Source organism: Emys orbicularis, chromosome 1 (genome assembly GCF_028017835.1).
Source record: "Emys orbicularis isolate rEmyOrb1 chromosome 1, rEmyOrb1.hap1, whole genome shotgun sequence".
Taxonomy (NCBI): Eukaryota; Metazoa; Chordata; order Testudines; family Emydidae; genus Emys; species Emys orbicularis.
In genome coordinates this window covers 204,384,274-204,411,748 of record NC_088683.1, presented here as the reverse complement: position 1 = coordinate 204,411,748, position 27,475 = coordinate 204,384,274, and the positions used below count along the sequence as shown (strand labels likewise).

Below are 27,475 nucleotides of genomic sequence, written 5' to 3'. Positions count from 1 at the left end.
AAATGTTCTGTCCCAGTTGGCTCCTTCTGTATCAAATATTGCAGAGAGATCCTCCCTGGCTGAAGAGACAGTTATGTTCTCTGAAGGGATTTCTTCTTCTTTCCCAGTCAGCAGGAAAGTTGAAGAAGCCTGAAGACAAGATTCTGAGACAGTGTCATCTGATTTGCAGACAGCTTTTTGTGCTACATACTTTTCCAGAGCTTTGATGGCTTGGTCTGATGAATCTAAAAAATAGAATTCATACTGGAAAACACATCTTCAGTCCACGCCCTTTTTGGTAGATGCCTCTATGGAAGTAATGTGCTTTGCTGTAACAGCCATGGTCTCAAACCCTGTTGCCAAATATCGTATTTGGTTTTCCTTTGAACTGCAGTTAATGATTCTAAGCAGATCCTCTCGGCTTAAAAGTTGACTCGTTCTCACCCGTCAAGTGAAGCAATGGAAAAAAGTAGCAGATAGTGTGAACAAGATCAGACACTCCTTTCCTTCCCATTCCATTCAAATCTAAGGAAGGGGTCCCTTCTAAGGATCCATGCCTCCTGTTTGCCAATAGCAACATGTCTGATTCTGGCAATGGAGGAGGCAAATTCTGAAACGGGGTAGAAATAAAATCCACAGTGCCCTCAGGGAGGCTCCACTCCTAACTCCCATCAACTTTTTCTATGAGACACATGAGTGATCTCTGACCAGGCCTGAGCTTACAGGGACGTTTTTCCCATTTTATTCCTAAATGGTGCAATTTCACTAGCGATAAATGAGTCCCAGAATGGCTTCATTTTCCAAAAGCATTTTTCATGTAGTGCCCAATTCCCAAACTTTCTTCAAAACATTTCTTTCTTCAGGAGATATCCCACATTTTCTGTCTTATGCTATAAAACCCATTTCAGAACCAGAGACGTGGTGACATGACAGTGAAGATCAATCTTCAAGCACCTCCTTCAGGAGCTGGGTGCACAGTGAGTCCCAAGTGAATAATCCTGTGATGTCTCTGGGATCGCTAAAGCTTTTGATCCTACCTGTCTTTCCCTATCTTTTTTTCTTCACTGTTTTCCATTAGAGGAGATATTCCATAGAAGAATGGAAAACTTCCTTTCTCCCAGTAATGTCTCTGCTAATCAGTCCTAACTGGTGGTTTTCAGTTTATCCATCTTACTGCAGGCTCCCATTACAGCTGGTAATTCTTTTGAGAGTGGTGTATGCAGTTAAACACTGAGCAGAGAAATATTTAAAACCTATTTCACACAAAGATAGGACTGAATTTTCAACTTATTTGATTTTATTTTTTTCATTTAACATTTCCTAAAGCCTTGGAAGTACACTTCTTGTGAGTTGTCTGGCGGGAGAGGCGAACATCCCCTGTGTTCCTTTCAAAGCATTTGAGCTGCCCCCAGCTGTGTGGAAAGATGGTGCAACTCCCATCAGTGAAGACATTGCCTGAAGAACATTAGTAATCAAGACAATTTCCCATTGACTTCAAACCTAAAAATGCTTACATTTACTATCATTAACATAGCTAGTGAGGCAAATACTTTAAATATAGGTACATTTTTAAAAGGATGGCTTCCCTTTTGTATGGGTACAATCATGCCTGTATTTTGGTTTCTACAGTTGACTTGTAGGTGCAGATCTGAGTACTTCCACTTCTTTCTGATATGCTGGCACAATTTGAACCCACATTTCTGCACCTGCAAACTAACTTTGCATAAACACTCATGTGAGTTGTGCCTGTAAAGGGAGGCCAAGTCTTGGCTTTTGTGAAAAATTTCCCACTAAAGCAGTGGTTCTCAAACTTTTGTACTGGTGACCCCTTTCACACAGCAAGCCTCTGAGTGCGGCCCCCCCTTATAAATTAAAAACACTTGTTTATATATTTAACACCATTATAAATGCTGGAGGTAAAGCGGGATTTGGGGTGGAGGCTGACAGCTCCATGAGTCCCCATGTAATAACCTCGCGACCCCCTGAGGGGTCCCGACCCCCAGTTTGAGAACCCCTGCACTAAAGGCTTTCATTAAAAAAAAAAAATCAACATTCTGAAACTGGATAACATTCCTATTCAAATGCTCAAACGAAAAAAAAGTAGGTCTAAATGTCATGACAGTATACCTTTTAAACATACTGCATGTTAAACCCAAAGATATATTTTTTCTGTGTTCAGTAAACATACTGTATTTCATATTTTCAAAGTACACGTTAAAAACATCTTCCAAATGCTATGCAGCTTATTATTTTTAAGATAACACTCACCTTCATAACTCTGTGCAAGATTATGACATGCAATATTTATTGGTTGATCGGGAAGATTTTTAGACGGCGACTGGCTGGTAGGTACTAAAGAGTTGGCATAATGCCATTGGCGCTCTCCACTTGTCTGCAACGTACTCAAGAAAAAACGAGCCACTTCACAAGGTGATCCTTGAGACTGCCCAAATTTAGAAGTCAGCATTTGTTTTTTGCTACTGAAGACATGAGAATCTACAGGGAAGTGTCCATAATGGTAAGAGAAAGGCAAACTATATGAGGGGGCATATAAAAGTTCACTGTTTTCTGAATGGAAGTTCTGTTCTTGGATGGTGCCAGCATTCACTGTAGGGCTGGATCTCCAGCTTCCAACCTGGCCACATTCCAGTTTGTCTGTTTGGAATGAGCTGTATTGCTGAAAAATAAAGAAAAGTGTTCAAATGTATCCATGTTACACACCAGTGTAGTTGCCTCCAGCCATGCCACATGGAACTGTGACCTCATTAAATCTCATAAACTAAGTAGGATTGGGGCAGATCAAAACTTGGACTGGGAAGTTGCAGGGGGAAATGGTGTCGGTGACTCAGTAGATGACATTCTTCCCTGTAAGTCAATAGTGAGTAAATGTCCCCCGTAAAGGCACTGTATTAGTGGCTATGATGTAAAAACAAGGCTGCTGACCACTTTTCATTAAAAATCCCATGTGACTTTTCACCAGAGTTGGGGCATTAATCCTAGTGTTCAGTCAGAAATCTTATTTGGATAATTGTGCCTATCTAAAATTTCCCCTGTGTTTTTAACTGGAGACATTTAAGGACATGGTGTGAGGAATATTGTAAACCAAATGCTGCACTCCATCCAAGAGATGGCTGCATTTCAAAGGCAGGTTTGCAACTCTTTGGCGATCCTTCAGGATGTGAGCTGCTATGTAAATATCATACAGTATTGTTAGGTCACTGAATAAAGACAGTAGCAAAACACTATTCTGATGTAACAGAACAATAATTTCAGCACAACCGCAGTCATCCTAATGTTAAGGAATAATTTTGGATAGTTAAAGTTTTTGGTCAATCGTTGTACGTAGACATCAGAGGATATAAACCTGTTTTGAAGAACAGGAAGTCTTGGTTAAATGACACATGAGTGTCATTTGCTTATGTTAAAAAGATTTATTTATTAATATGGGAATCTTTGGAATGGTGGCAAGTCCAGATCTAACCTCTATGAGTCAGTTAAACACCACAACACACACTTCCTCCAAATGTTTGACTGGCTCCCACTGTGTTCAAGAAAGTACGTATGCTAGTTTTCCCCCATTCCTGATCAATAATAATATCCAGCTTTTATCATCTGTAGATCTCAAAGTGCTTTTACAAAGAAGATCAATATTCTTATCCCTCATTTTACAGATTGGGAAACTGAAGCACTGAGAGGAGAAGTGACTTGCCCAAGGTGACCCAGCAGGGCAGGAATTGATCCCAGGTCTCTTAAATCCCAAGTCAGCATCCTAACCCCTAGGCTACCTTCTGTTGCCTGAGGAAGTTGCCAGCGGAAGTTGCCAGCATTCATTTGGAGCCAGACCTTGGTTAGCAAAAATTGGTATATTTTTACACCAGCTCAAATTAAACTTACAGCATCTGCTCTCTGTGTTACATTGTTCTCTTTTTGCTTAAAAAAAAAAAAAAACTTAGTTTTTCTAACTAATCTGAATACCTAAAATCCAAAAGCTTTTGAGTTCTGACTGATAACCTGATAATCCTTAAGCCTCTTCTTCCCACATGCTGTGCCTTCTCCATTTCTTCTGTGTCATTTACATGAGATGGCATTCTCGTGCCCCCAAGAAAGGACAAGGCTGGTGTTAACTTTGAATTTCAAGGGAGTTTTTTGGCAGCATTATACTAGCAGCAAATTAATCTCATGATGACCAAGCTACTCCCACAAACGCCCTGTTTACTTGTAGTTGGGTATTACAGAAAGAGTTACCTGTTGCGGGTAAGGAGTCATTCTGAGTTTTGCCTTCATTTTATTACTTTTGGGTTTTGCTACTCTCCTTGTTTCTTGTGAGGTAGACATTGAGTTTCTGCATGAAAACTGTGACTTAGAAATGGTAACCTGGTCCAGTGATAATTGAAGTTCCTTGTACTCAATATCTCTGCAAAAGAATCATTGTGATAGGTTAAATACTTTAATGCACTGCACAGATGAAACATATAATATTTTTAAATGGTTTAGTTTCACAATGTTTTCATTACTATCCATCCAAGATATTCATTTGGTCTGCAGTGGTGGGTGGGGAACGTGAGAGAGGGAGATAAATCATAAGGCCTGAACCTATTCCCCTGGAAATGGATTGCAAACTTCCATCAGGAACAGGGTTACAAACTTGGTATTAAACATCCCTAAAGTCTGAACTTAAGCTCTCTTAACTTTTTTTTTTTTTATTTTTATTAAAGCCATCCTTGTGGCACTTTGCCTTGGGGACCACAAACAATGCTGGTGTGGGGGTGATCTAACAGCAGAGCAAAGATCAGATCAGTGTCCTCCAATCTTCCTCAAGCATGAGTTCGTCTTTTCCCTGACACATTTGAATATTGACACAGAGGAAAGGGAACCCAGGTCATTCTTCTGCCAGTATGATATGCTACAACCACACCACAGAATCAGCCAGTAGGGTTTAATTTCATGGTGATGTCTATCTTTTCTCAGATTTATCTGTTCAATAGATACAGCAGATTTTTTTAGACAAATTTTTTTATAGATAACTGTGTACAAAAAAATAAGGATATTTAAGACTAAGCTGTGGAGCTTCAGTGTTGGTTTGTTTTTCCATTTATTGCTGCAGCTCTGATTTTTAAAAAATCCATTCCTTTTGGACTTACCAAAAATTTCAGTGGAGGGAAGTGAGAGGGTGTAGCAGGAGAGCTGAAAATCAGCAATATGAAAGCATACAGGATAAAGATCGAACTTCACAGGGAATGACAGTGTTTTCAGTAAGTTTTACAGCAGACAGGTGAAAGAATAACTAGACAAAACCTTTTCCCTCTCTTCTGTAGCTAGGAGTCATTTCTGTCTGAGAAAATGACATAGAACTAAATTCTGCCCACAGATGTGCACAGGCTTTGTGGCAATTACTTGAAAATACAAGAAAAGAGTTGAGCCCTAACTAGCTGTGCGACCTCAGGCAAGTGACTTAATTTCTCTGTGCCTCAGTTTCCTGCCTGTAAAATGGGCATAATACTTCCTTTCTCCCACCCTTTGTCTGTCTTGTCTAGTTAGACTGTAAACTCATCAGGTCAGAAACTTTGCCTAGCATACAGGGGCTCTGATCTCAAGTACAGCCTCTGGGCTCCACTGTAACCCAAATAATTACCAGTAATGTAACATGTTCACCACAAAATCTTTGGAATCCTTCAGAATGCAAGGTAATAGTGTGTAAATATAATCAGAGTGGATACACACTCATTTTACCCAATATGCCATTTATACAGTCACTTACTGTAAGTAAAAGAGGGAGCTGGTGGGGAAAGATAAATTGCTGTAGATTGTATATATACAAGATGATACCAGAGGAGATTAATACTATAAGATTGGATAAAGGATTGGATTAGTAATCCATCAAGTACTGATAAATGTCTTTTAATGGTACAAAATATTTTGACTTACGTAAGGACATAATTGACACTCACTATGCAGTGAGGCCGAGATGAACGGCTGTTATGCACGATGGTAGCATAGCTCTGTACCCAAACCCAGCCTCCATGCTTGGACAGTAGTCGATAGTACTTGGTTGTGACTTGGCCTTTCACCAACACTGTGAACATAATGCAAAGAGTATTTCACATTGCTTGAGCTTGTGACCAGCTCCTACAGTGATTTATTTGTAAAGAGGAAACTTGCCACCTATAAACTCTGAACTTCCCTGCATAGACCACAGTCCTTTATATAGTTTCTCTGGGTTTTGCATAAATGTGTACAAATATCTTATTACAGACTATTTACCTGCATCTGCCCTTCATCCCCCAATTTATTCTGCACTCATACCATAACAAAGTCGTTATTTATGGAAGTGCAATAACCACCCCCACCTTTGGACTGCTTTTTTAAAAAAGGTTTGATAAGTAGAAGCATCCAAAAATATTTGGAAACAGAGAGAGAACTGCTTTTATTTTAATTTTACCAAAGTATTTGCAATTGATTGATTGAAACATGATTGAGCATTTGTAATGTATTTTTGGCTGCTTTTGTTTTTCCCCTCTGGAAAGTAAACTTTGTATTTTGAAGACTGGGCTTATTTTTTTTAACATGACAAATTTAAAATACAGTTCTTTGGTTCTTCTCTTAAACATACAAATAAAGAGCAGTCGCAGGAAGCAAATCAGTTACTGGAGAGTTTTTACTGGAGGTGCAAATCCTCTAAACACCCTGCTTGGTTTCTCTGTGAAGAGGTATGCTAAAATTAGAGCTGGGGACAATCTCCAAATGTTTAGTCTGGCTCCCTCTCCCCAGATCTCTCTGGTTCAGTGCCAGAGATTTAACTAATGTGTCACAACAAAGCCATAACTCCAGCTCTGGAACATTTTTGCATGACCCTGAAGACCTTATTGGGAAGCTCCACCTTGCTCCTTTTCCACACAACCAAATTTGTTTTACGTTGAGAGAAAAAAGGTTGTATGAGAGGTTCAAATGCTCCCGTTTAGCCAATAGCAGCAGCTCTCAGTAGGTTTGTATGACACACTATGAAGAAATAGAGATTCTCTCTTACTCTCAAATGGCCTGATTCTGCATTCCATTGAACTGGATGGTAAAGCTCCCAGATGGAACTAGGCTTATTTTCAATGCAGGATCAGGCCAATAAGTGGGCCAGACAAGCAATAATTTTCTGTTTTAAGCCAGTGGTAGTGAAGAAAATGACCACTTGAAATAAAACTTTTGGGCTCATCTGATTACTTGTATTCACAGGGGGTTATTTTGATGGAGATGCATCCAGTAGAAGGGGTGGAATAGAAGAGCACCCAATAATACTTTTATTTACCATTTGGTAGTTAATTACATGGTTTTCAGTATTTGGACTAATTATGTTTTTGTAATTCTGACAGTGGTTGGATGCCACAGTGATGTGCATGTTGTAAATAACTGGTTAGAGAGACTGACATACTATACTTGAGCTAAAACTTTGGGTTAAATGAGTCATGGATGGATTAGAACATTTGTTCTTGGTACTACCCCCCTGAAGTTTCAGAATGCTAGTATCTACATTATGCGGATCATCTCACATTAGATTCCTCTCATTTCCATCTACACAGGTGGTAACTCATTAAACTTTTCTTCAAATCCAATCTATCTTGCCGGAGTTCCTCAGGAAATACCCTCAAAAATTGCAAGAACTTTCTGGCTATGGAGTCAGCTCCTCCTCCACTAATAGACACAGTCCATGTTCATTCTGAAGATACCAAGGTAAACTGCAGCATCCTTTGAGAGGGCGACCAGGAATCCATCATGGTAGATGCCAAGCTGTTCGCTTCTTTTACCTCAGAGTCCCTTTTTAGTCATCTGGCTTCTTTTATACCATGTTTGGTTGTCCTATTTCTCTAAAACATATATTAACCATAAGCTCAGTACATTAAGAACATAAGAGAGGCCGTACCGGGTCAGACCAAAGGTCCATCTAGCCCAGTATCCTGTCTACCTACAGTGGCCAATGCCAGGTGCCCCAGAGGGAGTGAACCTAACAGGCAATGATCAAGTGATCTCTCTCCTGCCATCCATCTCCACCCTCTGACAGACAGAGGCTAGGGACACCATTCCTTACCAGTCCTGGCTAATAGCCATTAATGGACTTCACCACCATGAATTTATCCAGTTCTCTTTTAAACGCTGTTATAGTCCTAGCCTTCACAACCTCCTCAGGTAAGGAGTTCCACAAGTTGACTGTGCGCTGCGTGAAGAAGAACTTCCTTTTATTTGTTTTAAACCTGCTGCCTATTAATTTCATTTGATGACCCCTAGTTCTTGTATTATGGAAATAAGTAAATAACTTTTCCTTATCCACTTTCTCCACATCACTCATGATTTTATATACCTCTATCATATCCCCCCTTAGTCTCCTCTTTTCGAAGCTGAAGAGTCCTAGCCTCTTTAATCTCTCCTCATATGGGACCCGTTCCAAACCCTTAATCATTTTAGTTGCCCTTTTCTGAACCTTTTCTAGTGCCAGTATATCTTTTTTGAGATGAGGAGACCACATCTGTACGCAGTATTTGAGATGAGGGCGTACCATTGATTTATATAAGGGCAATAATATATTCTCAGTCTTATTCTCTATCCCCTTTTTAATGATTCCTAACATCCTGTTTGCTTTTTTGACCGCCTCTACATTAATTCAGAGGTTAGGGTCTTGGACAAAACAAAAGAGCCCATCTTCATTTTGCTGTTTTAGGATTTAGTGTCATAACCTCGGATTAATGCTAGTCTACATCTGTGATGTTACTAATCAGAGTTGTCCAGTTAAATCTCTGTGCATCATGCTTTCATGTTTACCTGTACTCTAAAGAACCCAAAGCCTCACAAATGGCACTCTCATTTTGGCTTTGATCTTCTGAGAGAGAGAGAGCTTTTCAATGGGCTCTAAGTTTTCCAAAAGCAACTTCCTCTACCTCAGGGGATGTCTACACTTCCAGCTGGGGGAGTGAGTCTCAGCTCGAGGAGAGATATTCATGCTAACTCTCATCAAGCTAACATGCTAAAAATAAAATGTAACCACAGAAACAGGAGGGGCTAGCCACACCGAGTACATGTCCATCACAGTCACTAAGCATGTACTCAAGGTGTCTAGCCCTTCCTGCCACTCTCATCATTGCAGCTACACTATATTTAGTGCACTAGCTTGATCAGAGCTAGCACAGATATGTCTCCTCAAGCTGGGAATAACATTCCCAGCTCAAAGTGCAGTCATACCCTTAGTCTAATTCTCAGGTTTCTCTTATCCCGAATTCAAATTATCTAGCTACTTAATCTTCCAAAGCATAAATTAACACTAGTAGAGCACCTTCTGTTCTATGTATCCACAGCAGCATTCTTCTTTGTGCGCCAGGAGTTGTTCTGGGCTCCACCCTTGTCAGTTGCCTTCTCATTTTCCTAATTCCTGTTTTAGGTCCTCTGTTAAGACAATGTTTTAAAGGTTGCAAAAGAATTGAGGACTAAATATAGTACTCCAGCTTCACTTCCCAAGTATATATGAGCAGTGTGTCTCCTGTGTTCTTCTTTTTGGCAGTCTTTGAGGAAAGCATGTCATTGGACAAAGGATAGTGGCCACAATTCTAATACAGAATGTTAGATCAGTTCACAGTTGACCCTGCATTAAATTGCCCTGTGAGCTGCTGACTGAGAGACCTCAGCCATGTCTTTCTGGGACAGAAGTGTCTATTACCAAGCCAACTTGTGCAGGCCCAAGTGACCCTCATTGCAATCAGTTGGATAGAATTTAGCAGCTTTTTACTCTTGGCTGTTCGATTTACAGCTTTCCTCTACCATTTGTGAATGGCTGTTTCTCTGTTGTGGTTCCCTGCCTGGTTGAGCGTGCAGGCTGAAAAGATTGGCTGGCCGATTTGATCGGTCTTAAAAGGCTCCATAGGTTTCACTGGAATGCATGATTCACCAGCCTGTGCTCAAGGCCACAACTTTGCAGGGAAATTGGCCTTTCAATCCTACACTTGCAGCAGTAATTGTCTAAGCTTCCCCAGATCACACCACTTGCCAATCCACTGGATTCCCTACAACTGCATGATCAGTGGATGGTGCCCTGACAGAATAGCAGCCCTTTAAAGTTCCCTAGCTGCCTGAAAGACCAGTGGTGCTTTGCTGAAAGTCTTGAGCACTCCACTGGGAGACGACAGGCTCAAAGTGGTGCAGAATTTAACCTGCACCTCCTCCATTATACTGGGCATTGTGCCTGTGAGGTTCCGTTCCAGGGAGCAGCTGGGGCTTGTACTTTGCCTGCCCTGACATATAGAACCAGTTCCTGGACAAACTGGCAGCAATTTGTGCAGCAGAAACAATGGGATTATAACATCTTTGGTGCATTGAACCCTCCCTACAAAGGAATCAGGCGCATGAGAAAAGACACAGCTGAGGCTAGGAGTATTTTGTTTGCATTGTAATGGCTTCACTTGTCCTGTTTTGTAGACTGTCAGCTCCTTAGGCAGGGACCCATTAGCTGAGTGGCAAACTTCCTCTGTTGTACAGTAATTCCCTGCACACCGATGGCATTATAGAAATAAGTAAACCCTCTGAAATGTCAACATTTTTTTTCTTCAACCTGGAAGCTACCAAATGTTTCAAACAGGAAACTATTTTTATATCAGCACATCTTCAGCAAACTACTCACATCTACTACTCTTGCTGTTCTTATTACACCCATTATACTTTTAGTTTTGTTGTTTCCTTCATGGCTCTCTCTAATGCTTGTCTTATAGTTTGAGTTTATTTTGGAAGCGCAATTGCTTATCACAGTATAGGGTTTTGTTTTTTTAATTCTCTAATCAGGTGTAAGAGTTTTCTCTCCAGATTAACATCAGGTGACACTTAATCACTGTTTCATAGAATGTTAAATTGTGTACATTCAGACCTGTCAACCTTTTACTGTTCATACTCGTCAGATGTTTGGTGGGGGAGTTATAACAGTGCTCTCTGGAGGCACAGAAGTTTGTACATTTTACATCTGTTTTCATCATTCATGCCATGCTTTTTTACTCTTCCTATTGTTCCCCAAGTATTTTGACTTTTTCTCCCTCTTCTTGGCCCTTGGTTACTTTAACTCATCAGACCTTTTAAATTAGATCTGTCTCTTATATTTCTTCTGTTTCTAAACTTTGTAATTCTTTAGCTTTATAGTTCAGTTATAGCATCCAGATCAGTATTTTTAACTAAGTAGCTTAGTCATATCTCTGTATTTTAGAATTCCACTCAAATCCTATTTACAAAACTAGACCAAAGTATCAGCTATTGCCTTCCATTGCCAGCACGAGTTCTGATGCTATGGGTTCTGATGTTCATGACTGTGTTGTAAAGGTGAGATACTGATTTTCAGAAGATGATCGTGGCTTTATCAGAATTCTTTATACTGTTTGACATAATTATATCAAATAATATCAGAGGGGGGAAATGAGCATTGGCTTGTGCTGGTGAGCAGTCAGATGCCACAGGAGGGAACTAAGGATATAAGCAGGTTTTGATCTTTCATAAAAGAGGAGACTAAAAATAAGAGCCAGTAGGAAATAATGTGATTTAGCAGGTCTGAGCTTCCACTAATTCTTTGGCAAATGCCAAAATATTTAGGGTCAATTTCTGCCTTCCTGTGCGTAACTCCCATTGGAGTCAATAGAATTTGATATTTAGTCATTCACCATTGACTTGTTCTAAGTACAGGAAGGTCATCTTCCTATATAATTCTTATATATATTCCAGATCTTCATTAACATCACACAGTAACATAAGGGATTGACTCTTCTTCAGAGAGGGTTAAGGATGGTTTCTTTCTGGTTGTTTTAAGCCAATGGTGGCAATCTGGAAACCAATTCATTAGCAAAGGTTTGGGTTTCTTTTGTCTTTTTTGGGGGGTTGTTTGTTTACATAATTAGTGGATGTGGTGAGAGTTGGGCTGTGGAAGTCTGAGCCATATCAGAAACATTTTCTATTCCCCCAATTTGCTTCTGGAAAAATAAATGAATAAATAAAGCTACTGTGCGAATATTTCAGTGAATAAACTAAATCCAAATGTATGAAGAGGTGATCAATTCCCCTCTTGGCAATGGGGAATTACTAATCATGTATCTCTTTCTCCTGACACTTTGCTTTCAGAACTCATCCACATGCTACTAAGGAACATGCATCTCAGAATTTTTTTGTTTTACATCCAACTTTTCAAACACACACTGATTATTACCAGTGTGCTTGGAAAAAACCATGGAACTGTTGCTTAACTTTTTTTTTTCAAACTAACACCATTAAGAGACAGATTTTTCAAAAGAATTCAGCACTCACAATCAGGGACAGATTTTCAAAACAGCTCTGCTCCCATTTGGGCAGCAAAATAAGTAGCCAAATATATTTTGAGAAGAACATAGCATGTTGGGTGATGAGCTCATTTGAAAATCAGACCATTTAATTGCTACCTGAATGGGAGCTGAGTACTTTTGAAAATCTGGTCTCAATTATGGGTGCTGAGCACTTGAGATCTGCCCCTTTTGGGGGTTGTTTTCCTTGCACCACAGTGTCTGTTGTCTGCAAAACTCCTGACCTTACTGAATAAGCTGAAGATTTTGAGCCAATCACTTTATGCCAATTACTTACAGAGATGGTGAGCATATCGTAAATGGAAGACATCGCAGCCATGGACATGGTGGTAGAGGGTCTTCTCTATCAAGTCTTGGGGCTCGTATCCAGTTAAATCAGTCACCCTAGAAGAGGAAGGCTGACGGATAAGCAGCATCTCTAGAAATATTTAATTTCATTAAACTAATATTGATTTTGTGAACTAATCAAGTGCTAAAAGGCTGCAGAGAAATCATGTTGGTTTGGAAACAGAGAACAATGATCTTTACAAGAAATTAAAACTTCAGTACGCCCGCCAAATACAGGGTGCAGTAATGTTGTACACAAAGAAGTGTCCCAGATACAGTCAAGGAGGAGGATCTGTTAACTTATTTCAGCATTAGATTTTTACTTTGGAGCTACTAACATGTGATCCTTTGCACAAAGATCCAGTTGATGAGCTGTTCATGGAAGTGTAAAGTACCCCCCCCCTTTTTTTTTTTAAACTATTGATAAATTTTATGCCATTGCAGATATACACGCATAGCAAGAATTATTAGTCTACAGTAGCCGTTCTCACAGTCTATAAATAAATTCAAGCTAACTGCCTAAAGGAAGGCACAGGATTATTCCGTTTTGGAAGATGGAAGGACAAGGAACAATAGCAATGCCTGGAAGCTAAAGAAGGAAAAGGAAAGCTTAAGTTAGACATGATGCAAAAGTTTCTTAACATTAAGAGCAATAGGATGGGAACTGAGTGTAACGAATTTAAAGCATGATCACTGCAGACAGACTGGGAATGAGGTAGTGAATACATAAGAATTGCCATAGGGAATCAAAGCTGAGATCTATCTAGTCCAGTATGCTGACAGCAACCAGTATCAGCCACTTCAAGGAAGGTGCAAGAAACTCTGTAGTAGGCCCTTATAGGAATAGTCCCACGCAATACAATAGGGATCAAACTACATGACCCAAGTGGTCTTTCCTGTCCTTGCTACTTGATAGCAAAAGATACTCTAAATTACATCAAGGAATTTAATCAGTTAGCTTCGTTTGTTTATCTATGTGTTGATGGCATTTACACTCCCATGCTCTTTCTCCATCTCTAACGGCAGAGCAGAGGTACTGCACTCAGTTTCAGGATAACATAGCAATCCTGTAAAATGAATACAAGAAGTGTTGCACAGTGTAATCGGGTCTTGCAAATAACCTGAACTCCACTTTTTGATTATCATGCCTTTTGTTTTCTCTTTCCTTAGAGCTTCATGCATTGCTTGGCCCTGCAGAGAAGCAGGTCTTTATATTTACTTTTATCCTGACACATCAGTTGGTGGGAAAAGGTGGGGGGGGGGGAAAGGAGGAGGAGGAAAGAAGGCTCCTCTAGCGACCCTTCCCCTACACACACATTAATCCTTCCCTAAAGATCCCCCGCACATGGCAACCTTTCCTTCATCTGGGAAGGATTTAGATGCATTTTCCTTAGGGGCGGTCGGTGATGTTTTGTACACCGACATGAGGTGGAGGTCATTTGAGGGTAAAATGAAGAGCTTCCTCCCCCTGCGAGGTGTGTGTTGGGGTGGGAGCAGGGTGAGGAGTTGGATGTGACCTTCACAGCACTCCCATTCTCTCCTGGGTCACAAAACTCAGGACCCAAATTCTGCCTTGTGCGCAGTGGTGCTATGACCAAGTGGGAAACATTGGTTTATTTTTCATGAATATGGTGCATACCTGTGTGTGGTTGTTTCATGGGTTACTTGCTATGGAGTTAGATCAAAAGGGTTTGTTAAGGAAACCAAGCAGGAAAGGTAAACCAATGGCCTGCATAAGGGACATCCCAACAAACACAATGCCCAGGTTTATAGTTAGGAAGAGGGGACTACTCAGCAGCCCTGATTCGATAGCTGTTTTGCAAGGCTGAGGAGAGAGAGGTCAAAGGGAACACTAAGGGTATGTCTATACTTACCTCCGGGTCCGGCGGTAAGCAATCGATCTTCTGGGATTGATTTATTGCATCTTGTCTAGACGCGATAAATCGATCCCGGATCGATCCCGGAAGTGTTCGCCGTCAACGCCAGTACTCCTGCTCCGCGAGAGGAGTACGCGGAGTCGACGGGGGAGCCTGCCTGCCGTGTCTGGACCCGCGGTAAGTTCGAACTAAGGTACTTCGACTTCAGCTACGTTATTCACGTAGCTGAAGTTGCGTATCTTAGTTCGAAGTGGGGGGTTAGTGTGGACTAGGCACAAGACGTTAGAGCAGTGGCTCTCAACTTTCTAGACTACTGTACCCCTTTCAAGAGTCTGATTTGTCTTACATACTCCCAAGTTTCACTTCACTTAAAAACTATGTACTTACAAAATCAGTCATAAGAATACAAAAGTGTCACAGCACACAATTACTGAAAAAATGCGTACTTTCTCATTTTTACCATATAATTATAAAATAAACCAATTGGGATATAAATATTGTACTTACCTTTCAGTGTATAGTATATAGAGCAGTATAAACAAGCCATTGCCTGTATGAAATTTTAGTTTGTACTGACTTTTCTAGTGTTTTTCATGTAGCCTGTTGTAAAACTAGGCAAATATCTAGATGAGTTGATGTACCCCCTGGAAGACTTCTGCATACCCCCAGTGGTACACATACTCCTGGTTGAGAACCACTGCATTAGAGGACCCTGGGCCTAGAAAAGGATGGGGGTTGATCGCGTGGCCAGGTGGCTGCCTAGAGTATCCGTGAAAGCTGACAGGTTGGCAAGGAAAAAAGAGACCGGGAGAGCCTACTGTGATCAGAACAGTTTGTTTCTCTCAGCAAGAGCTGGGTTGTTAGCTGGGCTGAGGGGGAATAACAAAAGCTGGCAAGGAAAAATTAAGATGTACCAGACCCAGAGGTATAGGACTTTAATTGGTTTTATCCTTTGCTCTATGGCAGGGGTGGCTAACCTGAGCCTGAGAAGGAGCCAGAATTTACCAATGTACATTGCCAAAGAGCCACAATAATACAGCAGCAGCTCCCCCTGCCAGCTCCCAGTGCCTCCTGCCCATTAGCAGCCCCACCAATCAGCACTTCCCCCTCCCTCCCCCCACCTCCCAATCAGCTGTTTCCTGGCGTGCAGGAGGCTCGGGGGGAGGAGCGAGGGCATGGCTCAGAGGAGTGGTTGGGAAAGGGTGGAGTGGGGGCAGGGCCAGGGGTTGAGCAGTGAGCACTCCCCGGCACATTGGAAAGTTGGTACCTGTTGGTACCTGTAGCTCCAGCCCCTTCAGTGCTTATACAAGGAGCCGCATATTAACTTCTGAAGAGCTGCATGTGGCTCCGGAGCCACAGGTTGGCCACCCCTGCTCTATGGGCTTTGTACTTTTGGGGAAATGCATAAATAATGCCGATTAATCCCAACTATCCATACAACTTGATGGGGGTTAAATTATATGTTATCGCTCAAGAAAGAGACCTTCGAGTCCTTGTGGATGGTTCTCTGAAAACACCTACTCAATGTGCAGTGGCAGTTAAATAAAGCTATCACTATGTTAGGCGCCATTAGGAAAGGGATAGATAATAAAACAGAAAATATCATAATGCCATTATATACTTCCATGGTACGCCCACACTCTGAATACTGTGTGCAATTCAGGTCACCCATCTCAAAGAAGAGATAGTAGGGCAATAAAAATGATTAGGGATATGGAACAGCTTCCATATGAGGGGAGATTAAAAAGACTGGGACTGTTCAGTTTAGACAAGAGATGGCTAAGGAAGGATAGAATAATGGTCAATAAAATCATGAATGGTGAAGTCTATAAAATCACAAATGGTCTGGAGAAAGCAAATTAGGGAAATGTTATTTACTCCTTCACATAACCCCTTCATATAGAAATCACCTGATGAAATTAAGCAGCAGCAGGTTTAAAACAAACAAAAGGAAGAACTTCGTCACACAACACACAATCAACCTGTTGAACTTCTTGCCCTGAGATACTGTAAAGGCCAAAATGATAATTGGATTCAACAAAGAATTAGATAAGTTCATGGAGGATAGGTCCATCAATGGCTGTTAGCTGATGGTCAGGGACACAACTCCATGCTCTGGGTGTCCCTAAACCGCCAACTGACAGGAGCTGGGACTTGATAACAGGGGATGGATCATTTGAAACTGCCCTGTTCTGGGTGTTCTTAAACCTCCAACTGGCCACTGTTGGTAGACAGGATACTGGGCTAGACAGACCATTGGTCTGACCTAGTATGGCCTTTCTTATGTTCTGAAGGCCCCATCTGAGTCATTTTAATCTACTCTCTGGTCACAGGTTCCAGCAGTGAAAGGGCTGAGAGGTGCCAAACTCAGTTCGGCCTGTCACATTAACACAGTTGAGAAACAGCCCCCGAGACCCATCTAAGGCCTTGGCTACACTGGCGCTGTACAGCGCTGCAACTTGCTGCGCTCAGGGGTGTGAAAACGCCCCCCCCCCCCCGAGCGCAGCGAGTGCAGCGCTGTAAAGCGCCAGTGTAATCAGCGCCTGCAGCGCTGTACGCTCACTCGCAGCGCTGCAAGCTATTCCCCTCGGAGAGGTGGAGTACTTGCAGCGCTGCGAGAGTGGCAGCGCTGGCGGCGCGACTACACTCGCGCTTCACAGCGCTGCCACGGCAGCGCTGTGAATTCTTAAGTGTAGCCAAGGCCTAAGAGTGGTTAGACCACAAGGTTCCACCCAGGGTGAGGTGTACGAAGCCGGGCCTGTCACGTAAGAGGTGCACTGGAGAGTGATTAAAAGGGGTCTAAGGCACAGTTCACCCTGTAACTGTGAGAGGTGCCCTGTTTAGATCTCATTTACATCAGTCACTCAGCTCTCAGTGCCATTAAAATGAAGAGAGTGATTTCATGTGGCTTTCTTGCTTAACTAATGATCAAAGATGGGCTCAAATCAAAATCCTGGAGCTGAATATCTCCAGATGTTGGATCTGTATCCCTAGTTTTGCAGCTACCCCTAGAATGGTCAAACAAACCCCTGATCTGAACACACTCAGAATTTGGAAAAGTTTGATTCTGGATCTGAGTTTTGCAGCCTTGTCTATTTCTACTCCAAATATCCCTGGTTTCCATCTTGGGATGTAAAAGGGACTCTGAGTGTGTGAACAAGGAAAACAGAAAGGGGAACAGAGCTGGCCAAAATTATCTCATCTCCCCTCCAGTGTCCCTTGAAACTGTGGGACTGAATGGATGCATACAGTAAAGCAGCAGCCACAGCTCACTTTTGTGGGCTGGAATTAACTCTTAAACTAAACTATTAAAACTATTTCTCCTTAAAGCTGATATATTTAGTTGTCTTCTCCTATTACCATTTAGGGCATGATTATGCCCTTTCTGTGTGGGTACACTACAGGTGGGAGTCAGAGAGAGTGCAGGGGAATATCTTCCTGTCAGGAGGTAATGATAATTTGGACAGCTGGGCTGGGAGTGCTAGGGGAAAGGCGCTGGCCAGCACTACCGACAATGCTTGATATTCCAGAAGTTCATCTTTGTGGGACAGGGGCAGGACCCCACCCTTGTGCTTCCTGGCAAGTATGGGGACAGTGCTGGCAGTATCTTTTTCAATGGTGTAACAGGAGCTTTTGTTCACTGTGCTCCTATCAGCGCCTCTGGATAGACTCTCTCTTATGAAGACTCTTATGCCTCCAGGCAACTCCACTTAAAATCACAGAATCACAGGATGAGAATTCTTCCGCTTTATCTGCGCTGATTAGGCCTCAACTTAAGTATTGTGGCCAGTTCTTGGTGCCATGTTTCAGGAAAGATGTGGACAAACTGGAGAAAATCCAGAGGAGAGCAACAAAAATTATTAGAAGTCTAGAAAACATGATTTATGAGGGGAGATTGAAAAAATTGGGTTTAGTCTGGAGAAGAGAAGACTGCAGGGGGACAACAGTTTTCAAGTACATAAAAGGTTGTTACAGGGAGGAGGGTGAAACATTGTTCTCCTTAATCTCTTAGGATAGGACAAGAAGCAATGGGCTTAAATTGCAGCAAAGGCAGTTTAGGTTGGACATTAGGAAAAACTTCCTGTCAGAGTAGTTAAGCAGTGGAATAAATTGCCTGGGGAGGTTGTGGAATCTCTGTCATTGGAGATTTTTAAGATCAGGTTAGACAAATACCTGTCAGGGATGGGTCTACAAAATACTTAGTCCTGCCATGAGTGCAGGGGACTAGACTAGAAGGCCTCTTGAGGTCCCATTAGAACACCTCTTCCTCATCCTATCTTAGCTCTGCCATGTACAGGCATATTGTTGAGCCTTAGGTTGTATCTACACTAGAAATGCTACAGCAGCACAGCTTCAGCACTGCAGTTGCACCACTGTAGTATAGACACTTACTACAGTGATAGAAGGGGTTCTTCCATCACTGGAGTAAAACCATCTCTCCGAGAGGTGGTAGCTAGGTCAATGTAAGACTTCTTCTGGCGACCTAACAGTGTCCATACCGGGGCTTAGGTTGCTTAATTAGATCGCACATAATGCGAAATTTTTCACAACCTTGAGCAACTATAGTTAACCCAATTTAACTTGATAGCATAGACCAGCTTTCAGTGCTTAGCAATATTGGATGTATTGCATTAAACATGCCAAAAAAGAGAGAGGATTCCTAAAACACATTGTAACTTGCATTTTAGCACTGGGCCTCGTTGATCTTAGCCTGGAGAGACAGCATGCTTTTGAGTGTTTAAATTGCCCTGCAAAACTTCTCCAATGTATTGGTCATAGACTTTTTTACCATTATGTATGAATATCATTTCTTTTCCTTGAAACTCCAGCATGTCACGGAAGACACCAAGTAGGTCAAATCTTGTTCCACAGTCCTAGTACTGTGGGGTAGTTGTTTTTTTTGGGGAGGTGGGGCAGGCGTGAGTTAGAATTATCTGCCTGTTGGTAGTCAAACCTATAAGACTGGAAATTTGCTGGAAGGTTCTTCCCTTGGGACATCTAAAACTGGACCATACAGATCATCAAAGTATATTGTAAGGCATAATTATATGTTGAAAAGAGATCAATTAGTCACTTCATGTGTCTCTTTGAGCTCAGATTTGTGCTTTTCCATTGCCCATGTGGGAGTTCTTTCAGGTATCCACATGGGTTGTATCGGTAGAGTGTGCTGAGATGGTTCTATTGCCTATTTCACATAAATCCAGGCAGAGCTTGTGCACTAGGCAATCTTGCAAGCTGTCCCAATAGTTACGATTTTTCTGAAGAGATTTAATGTCTGTTTTTTTTTAAATGGCCATTTGACTTAACTGTCACTCGTATCTTTTCATAAACCCATAATGTAGGCAAGGTTAGGGACATTAGATAGGTAAGCTGGTCTCACAGCTAAGGCACTGAACTAGGACTTGGGAGACTGGGTTCCCATGGATTTCCTGTGTTACCTCGGTCAAGTCACCTAATCTCTCTGTGACTCAGTTCTCCACCTGTAAAACAGGCACAATAATGCTTCCTTTCTCCCACCTTTTATCTGTCCTGCCTGTTAACATGGTAAACTCTTCAGGACATGAAGTGTTTTACTGTGTTTGTACACTGCCTACCCTAATGAGGCCTCTGGACACTACCATAACACAAATAACTATAGATTAGAATCAGGTTCCGTAGGCTTGATATTTTAAAGATTAAAATATTGCCTTATTTACTGAGTCATTTTGAAAGTCCTGCATACATTTACAGTGCTCAAGTTCAATTTTAATGATGTCATAGTTAAAATACACCTAAAACTTAAGTATATTGAAGTATTTAGAAACCCCTTAAATTTGACAAAACTTAACTTCCAGATGCTATATGATGAAAACCAAATCATTTTGCTTACCTGGAATCTAGGAATATAAGTTTTAAGTCCAGACTTGCTCTGAACATGAACATGTTACTGTGAAGCTTGATCTCAGTGATTGCACTGGGAGGTAAAGATTGACCCACAGCCACCAGTCCTACAATTTGGTAACAGGAATCATACAAGGACATGTCCAGCATATACTGACGTATCTTCAAATAGCCACTGCAGTGGATCACCTGGCATGGAAAGAAAGCATAGTAGATATTTGAAGGTAAAGGAAGAGGTCTTACAGGTCAAGAGAGCATCTTGAGAACATCTATTTCTCAGCCTCTGCTGCATCTATTTCAATGGTGATACAAACAATTTATCTTAACACCATTTGTCTGGCTGCATAGTTTGTTAAGACTGCTAAGTGTCTTATTTGTAAGTAGAGATGCAGTGATGCTGTGTACCTGTGTTACTGTCGCCAGCACATAGTAATCTGGTATTAAAATGCAAGAGCCCTGGTGCCATATGGACTGCTCTCCAGTTAATGCTTTAAATTAAGGTTATCTAATATACATTTAATGTAGATACAATAAGATAGTTATTGTCCATTAACCAAATAAACTGAAATTTGCCTTTGATGGTGACTTAATCTTGGAACAGCCATACATATTCCTAGCTATACTTTAACAGCCAGTTTGATGTATCAAAACTACTTCTATTGAATTTGTTCTTCATTATGGTGAAAAACAGATACATTTTAAGAGACTTATGAATGTAGCCCTAATTATAAATGATTAAATATATATTTAGACACATTAAAAGTGTTGCTTCTTTGCAGTCAGGATTAGTTGATCCCTGTTGACAAATTAACAATGACAATGTCTAGGGGCCAAATTCTAGCCTGACATATATTTACATAATTCCAGTTTCCGTCCATGAGAGTTGCATGTGTATATCTGATGCTAAAATTTAGCTATTAGGCTGTAAGAAGGGATAAATAATGATTTGGGGCAACAAAGGTAAATGCAAAATGCTCTTAGAAACTCTTTTGAGGAACATAAATGTTCTTAGTTTCTAACGGCTACTATTTGGCTATGCACACTCTTGCAAGGCTCAGTCCCAAATATCATGTGGGAAACTCCACAAGTATCAAGTATCAAAACCACATTCTATATATCCCTCAGTTTATTTGTATATTTCCTTTGTTTTGACTTGTACGTTCTTCCAGTAAAAAGGAGAGTGTGTCCACTGCCTTAAGCAATCCTTGGCAATCCATTATCTATATATCTAAAAATAGATTCCTCTTAAGGCTCCCCGTTCAATCATTAATTAATATGGTAGTCAATAATAACCCAGTGATAACTTACTTAAAATCTCCCATCAGAGCCTCCTCGTTCCCTCACAATTAGGCATATTTGGTTTCCCTTGCACTTAGGCTATTCAGGTGGTACTTTCTGAAGTGCTCAGCATTGGCCTAACCTTGAAGTCATTGACTGATGAGAGCAGAGTTAGGGCAATGCTGAGCGCTCTAGAAAATCACATCTTTAAACAACATACACTGGAATCAGGCAATAGGGCTTCAAGGGAGAAAATGGCACGTGACTCCACTTGCTGACAAATTGTAATCTAAGAAGAAACATAGAGGGATGTCACCACCTACTCATTTTTTTTTTAAATTGTTTCAATATAAATTATGGATTAGAACAATGTACATTGCAGGACTACACTTTCAGGAATAATTGTTCAAGTTTAAAAGGGTAGGTAAATGTCTGCACCTTGGAAGAATTCTAAAAGAATAGCAAGTCACTCTGAGGTGTTCTTTCTCTTGCTGTTGAATAAGTCATTTATTTTCAGTAAAACTGTGTGTAAGGTGCCGTTCTTAGCTGCTGCTTAGATAGTAGAAATATGTTGTTTAGTTTATGGGAGAATAAATGCAGAAAGTAAAGCTGAAAATATATGCTTGAATGGCAGGTGCTAATGTAGGATTACAGTATTTACCATCACCCATGCTCAAGTGCAGTAACTATTAAAACAATGTATGCTAAGAGGTTGATAAATAAACCTGAGACTGTGGTAGACATCAATCCTGAACTGAGATATACAGGCGCATGGGGCCATATTCTGATACCCTTACTCATGCTGAACAGTACAGGGAATAATCTCATTCAAATCAATGGGATTACCTGTGGAGTTAGGTACTAGTCAGCATGAGCATGGGTATCAAAATCTGGCCCATAGCTTCAGGGTGTACTGTTGCATTAATAACAAAATCTGCACCCAGCGGTGGTATTCTGACTCTTTTCAGTAGTAGACTTTGTTTTACAGCTACCCATATAATAAAACCTGTTACTCTTTGAACATGGAAAGGCTTCAGAAAATTACCTTGTAGCCGCTACATGTCAAGCCTGCATTCCTCTTGGCCAAGACACACTTCATCCGGAGAAAAAATGATCTCTCTATTTCGTACTCTGAAAGCATAAGCCCATAGTGTTTTAATTATTAATATAGGTTTCAAAAAATCACCCATAATGTTTACTTTGACCATTTAACCTAAGTATTTGCAGGGTATTTCAGCCATTTATATTAACCTTTGTATTGACATTATTATTTTTAGGGAAAGAAGGCAATAGGAAGATGGCCGTGACACATCTTTGTCCCCATCCATGGTCAGCTGTCTCTGCCAAGGTCACTGATAGTTGTGATTTATTTTAAAGGTTAAAAGAGTTGTGACATTTTGGGGTTCACTCAAGCTAGTCAGGGGTTCAGTCAATGCCTGCTTTGTAAACCTGTATGTCTTGTGACTGCACAGCTCAATTTGATCTCTGTGATGGGTCCTGGTCAGGCCAGCCAGTAAAAATCTGGAAAGAAGACAGTGGAGGAGAGAGAAACTGTCTTGAACAAAGAGTGTATCTTGCTAGATTAAGTTTTAGACTTCTAGATGAACGTGTTCACTTTTATTTGCTTTCAACCATCTCTACCTTTATTCCTTTTACTTGGCATCACTTAATCCATCCTCTTTTGTTAATAAATGTGTTTTGCTGTCATTATAAATCAGCAGTGCTGGTAAAATTCAGTAAAGTGTGTGATTGTGTTAAGCTAGCAGGTTGGAATGTTCTACTGTCTCTGTAGAGGCAGCGAACCTAATGCTTTTTCTGAGAGGGTCTAATGAGAGGAACCGGATCCTGCAGAAGGATGATTTTGGGGTGGAATTCAGGCCTGGAAGGGTACTAAGGTCAGCTTGCAAGGAGTATCCAAGTTGGGCAAAGCCAGGGTGAGGCTTGTGGCCTGCTGGCAGGCTGTTAAGGTGAGAGCTCTGAACCAAAGCTGCACAGTCACAAGACACCCAGGGCTACAAGGCAGACAATGACTGAACCCCTTACTGGCCTGGGTGAACCCCAGAATGTCAAAGGCATTGAGCCTCCAAGCTTTAAATAAAAGGCCTTTCCATTGAGCAGTGACATCTTAGCCTCTGCTGGCCTCAAGGGCAGGGTTTACAAATTCAGTCTCGCATATGGTTGGATCTAAAGGCAACAGGTGAACCATGGATCAATATCTTGGAAGCAGCAAAAGAATAGGAAACTTATCAGAAAGTTCAGGTTGTAATCTCACCGTACACTGCCAGTCATTGGGCAAAAACTTGCAAGCCTAGACACTTTATAAAGTTGCTACCTATTCAGGGCACCAACAAGCAGACTCCTCTTAAGAGAAGTTTTTAAGCAAAATGTTTTTAATGGAAAAGTCACTGATTTTTTTAATTAAGCCCTGCTCAGGTGCATAAATATCTTCTTTTAAAAATTTAAAATCCTCATGTAGCAATTTTTTTTTTTTTGAGAAATACCTATTGCAGTTCTAATATATCCAAAGATAGTCAATAGTTCTAACCTTTTGCTATGAACACTACTGTGATGGGTTCCCCACAGGGTGCCAAGTGGAACTGGGGTACCACTAAGCCCTCTGACCCATCAGCCTGGGCTCCCTCTCACACTGTGCTGCTGTGACAAGATGCAAAGCCCTCCAGCCTGCACTTTCACCAGCATTCACACAGGTAGGGACTCACTTAGCTGCAGTTACATGCAGTGTCTCTAACCACCAGCTTCCCAGCCTAGGACCCCAGAGCAGTACTGTCCTGCCCTGGTCAAATCTGGCCAGTATTTGGGTTTAATACCAAGTCCGCCTCTCCCTCAATGTGAAGAGAACAATGGTAACCAAGCAGAGATTTTCCCCAAGTACTCTAGTCAAAGCTCACTGGTTTGGATTAAAACATAAAATACATTTATTAACTACAAAAGACAGATTTTAAGTGATAGCAAACTGATCAAAGTAGATTACCTAGCAAATAAACAAAAAACGCAAACTAAGCTGAATATACTAAATAGATTGGATATGAATTAGCAGATTCTCACCCTAAGAGATGATACAAGCAGGCTGCAGATTTTTAAGGGGCAAGCTGCACTTGCTTTACAGCTTGGAATCCCCAAGTGTTCCATTCACAGGCTAGAAATCCCTTTAGCCTGGGTCCAGCACTTCCCCCAGTTCAGTCTTTGCTCCTCAGGTGTTTCCAGGAGTCTTCTTGTGTGGGGAGTGAAGAACCCCAGATGATGTCACTCCCTGTCTTATATAGCTTTAGCATACGGCGGGAACCCTTTGATTCGAAATTTGGTTCCCAGACTGGTTTGTGGGAAAATACTGACATCCCAAGATGGAGTCCAGAATCATGTGACCTGGTCACATGTCCTTGTAGAGTCATAGCAGCCATTACGTACAGGCTGTTTGGAGTGTTCTCAGGAAGGCTCCCCAGCTGGGAGAAAAGATTCTCCTAAGGCCTGTTGTTTTTCCTGATGGCCCATTACCCTGAATAGGACCTTCCCCACCCACTATCTCGACTGAAAGCATCTTCTGTGGTGGGCGTTATCCAGGTGTAACTACATTTGAAGTACCGATACATAGTCATATTTATAGCTTCAGATACAAAAATGATACATGCATACAAATAAGATAATCATATTCAGCAAATCATAATCTTTCCAATTACACCTCACATGACTTATCTTGCATAAGATACATCATAATTATGCTATAATCATATAATAATAATATCACCACGAAGAATATGGGGTGCAGTGTCACAACTACCATTTTGGCAGGAATTGACAGAAGCAGCAGAGGAATCTCACTCTGTACTTCAATGAATGGGCACTTTGAAAGGTGTTTTCAGGTAAGTTTCAACACATTGATTTCTTCCCAGCCTTAGAGCTTGATCCAAAGCCCATTGAAGTCAATTGGAGTCTTTCCATTGACTTCAATGGGCTTTGGATTAGCCCCTAGTATATTGTTCTAACAACTTGTCTTAATTTGACTTTACTGCAAATTTTGTGCTGTGTATTTTTATGCACCTGTCACCCAGTTAACACCTGCAGTTGCTTTAGCCTCAGATGCTACATAGAAACTATTAACTCTCTGCATTATACTCTATTTAAAAATCCTAGAAAACATCTGCAGAAAAAGGAAGCACATTTCATGTTAGAGCTATGCTTAAAGGAAAAAATGCAATACACATTGAATCTCACCTAGTATCATCAGCCTTCCAAATCAACTGCTTTTCCTGTTCATTGAACTGAAGGCCCAAGAATTTCCTTACAACTTACTGTCACTTCATGCCAAAATGCCACCCTCTGTATTATTTCAGAATTATGGTTTTACTTTTAATGTTCAATAAAATATTTTTAAAAGGCCAATTTAGGATTTTTTACAATAATATTAAATTGCACTGGAATTCCGGCAAAACATTGGAATTATCCATTTATCTTACTAATGCAAATTAGTTTCTTGTGGGAACAATAGGCACTTTAATGAACTGGCATATCTACTATCAAGTTTAAATAATGATATACACAAGTAGGTGGGCGGAAGCTATACAGTATGCATCTCTGATGGAAGAATGGTCCTGGGATTAAGGCCTGGGATGTGGGTGGGTCTGAGTTCAGTTCATGGCTTTGGTACTGGCTCCCTGTGTGAGCTTGAGCAAGTCACTAACTCTGCCTCAGTTCCTTGTTTGTAAAATAGGGACAATACTTTCCTCCCTCACAGGGATGTGAGGATAACTTCACAACCATTAATGAACAGATGGTGATGGGGGCCATATAAACACCCAGATGGATGATGAACAGCAATTTTTATGACAAGTTCTTTTCTAAAGATCATTTGTGGAAGTGGAAGCAGGGTTTTAAGCAACAGAGCCAATAAATTTTATCAGAAATATTTCTGTAGCACTAACTTTACAATTCTATCGAGAATAGGTTTTGTGTACACAACAGTTCCAACATATAGCCTGGCCTTCATGAATCTAACAATAGGGCAGTGGCAAACTAGTAAGGTGGAAGTTTAACAATTTCTCCCTTCCTCAATATTAAAAATAAAAAGTTCTCAATCTCTCAGGTTCCATGGTGGGGAACGATTCTCTACAGGGAAATTCCACCAAGTTTTTATCTTCTTCCCTGTAGAACTTTGACTTGATGGGCCAGCTTTTCTAATACTCGTATTTCCCATACTTTTTGGGACGAGTCAATTGATTTAGAGGAGTCACATCTCTTCCACCACCTTACAATTATGATTCTTGCTGCAACTATCAAATGGGTAATCATTTCTTTGTGTCTGTCATACAACACAGAACTTTTGGGGAAAATTCACAAAAACACCTGTCATCTCCTTAAAGGAGTTTCCAACCTCTTTTCCAAAGTGTCTGAATTTTTGGACAGATCCACCATATGTGAAGAAACCAGCCCACTTCAGAACACCCATTTCAGCATTTGCACATGCCTGTACCATAGATGACTTTAACATAGTTTTCTTTTATGAATGTCTATATTGAAGTATAGGGACTGCTGTTCAAAATACTCTCCCAATCCTCATCCTTAATTCCCTTGCACAAATCTGCATTCCACCTCTTCATAAAAAGTGTGTTTCCTCTAAGCAAAAACTGAAAATAATTTTATAAGGTGGAAAGTAGATCCTTGTGCTTCATAATAGTGACAAGTAATTTTTCACTGTTAATTTTTTTCTCAGATATATCTTTAAGATGATGTGTTGAAAAATGTTGCAATTGCAGATATTGGTACAGTTCAATGGAACTTTAGTATTTC

The 27,475-nt window shown here is 40.9% G+C and overlaps 1 protein-coding gene across 2 annotated transcripts in view; it reads right to left on the bottom strand.

Annotated features, from left to right (window-relative positions):
• The window catches only part of SIM2 (SIM bHLH transcription factor 2), a 69,127-nt gene that overhangs the window by 6,833 nt on the left and 34,819 nt on the right, over positions 1-27,475 (bottom strand). For both annotated transcript variants that reach the window (XM_065423446.1, XM_065423445.1), the window contains exons 5-10: positions 22,719-22,804; positions 20,385-20,584; positions 12,589-12,695; positions 5,905-6,052; positions 4,225-4,393; positions 2,248-2,656 (exon numbers count right to left, since the gene is read on the bottom strand). In XM_065423446.1, the coding sequence (XP_065279518.1) occupies positions 2,248-2,656; positions 4,225-4,393; positions 5,905-6,052; positions 12,589-12,695; positions 20,385-20,584; positions 22,719-22,804 (1,119 nt within the window). The remainder of the gene's footprint in view (positions 1-2,247; positions 2,657-4,224; positions 4,394-5,904; positions 6,053-12,588; positions 12,696-20,384; positions 20,585-22,718; positions 22,805-27,475) is intronic.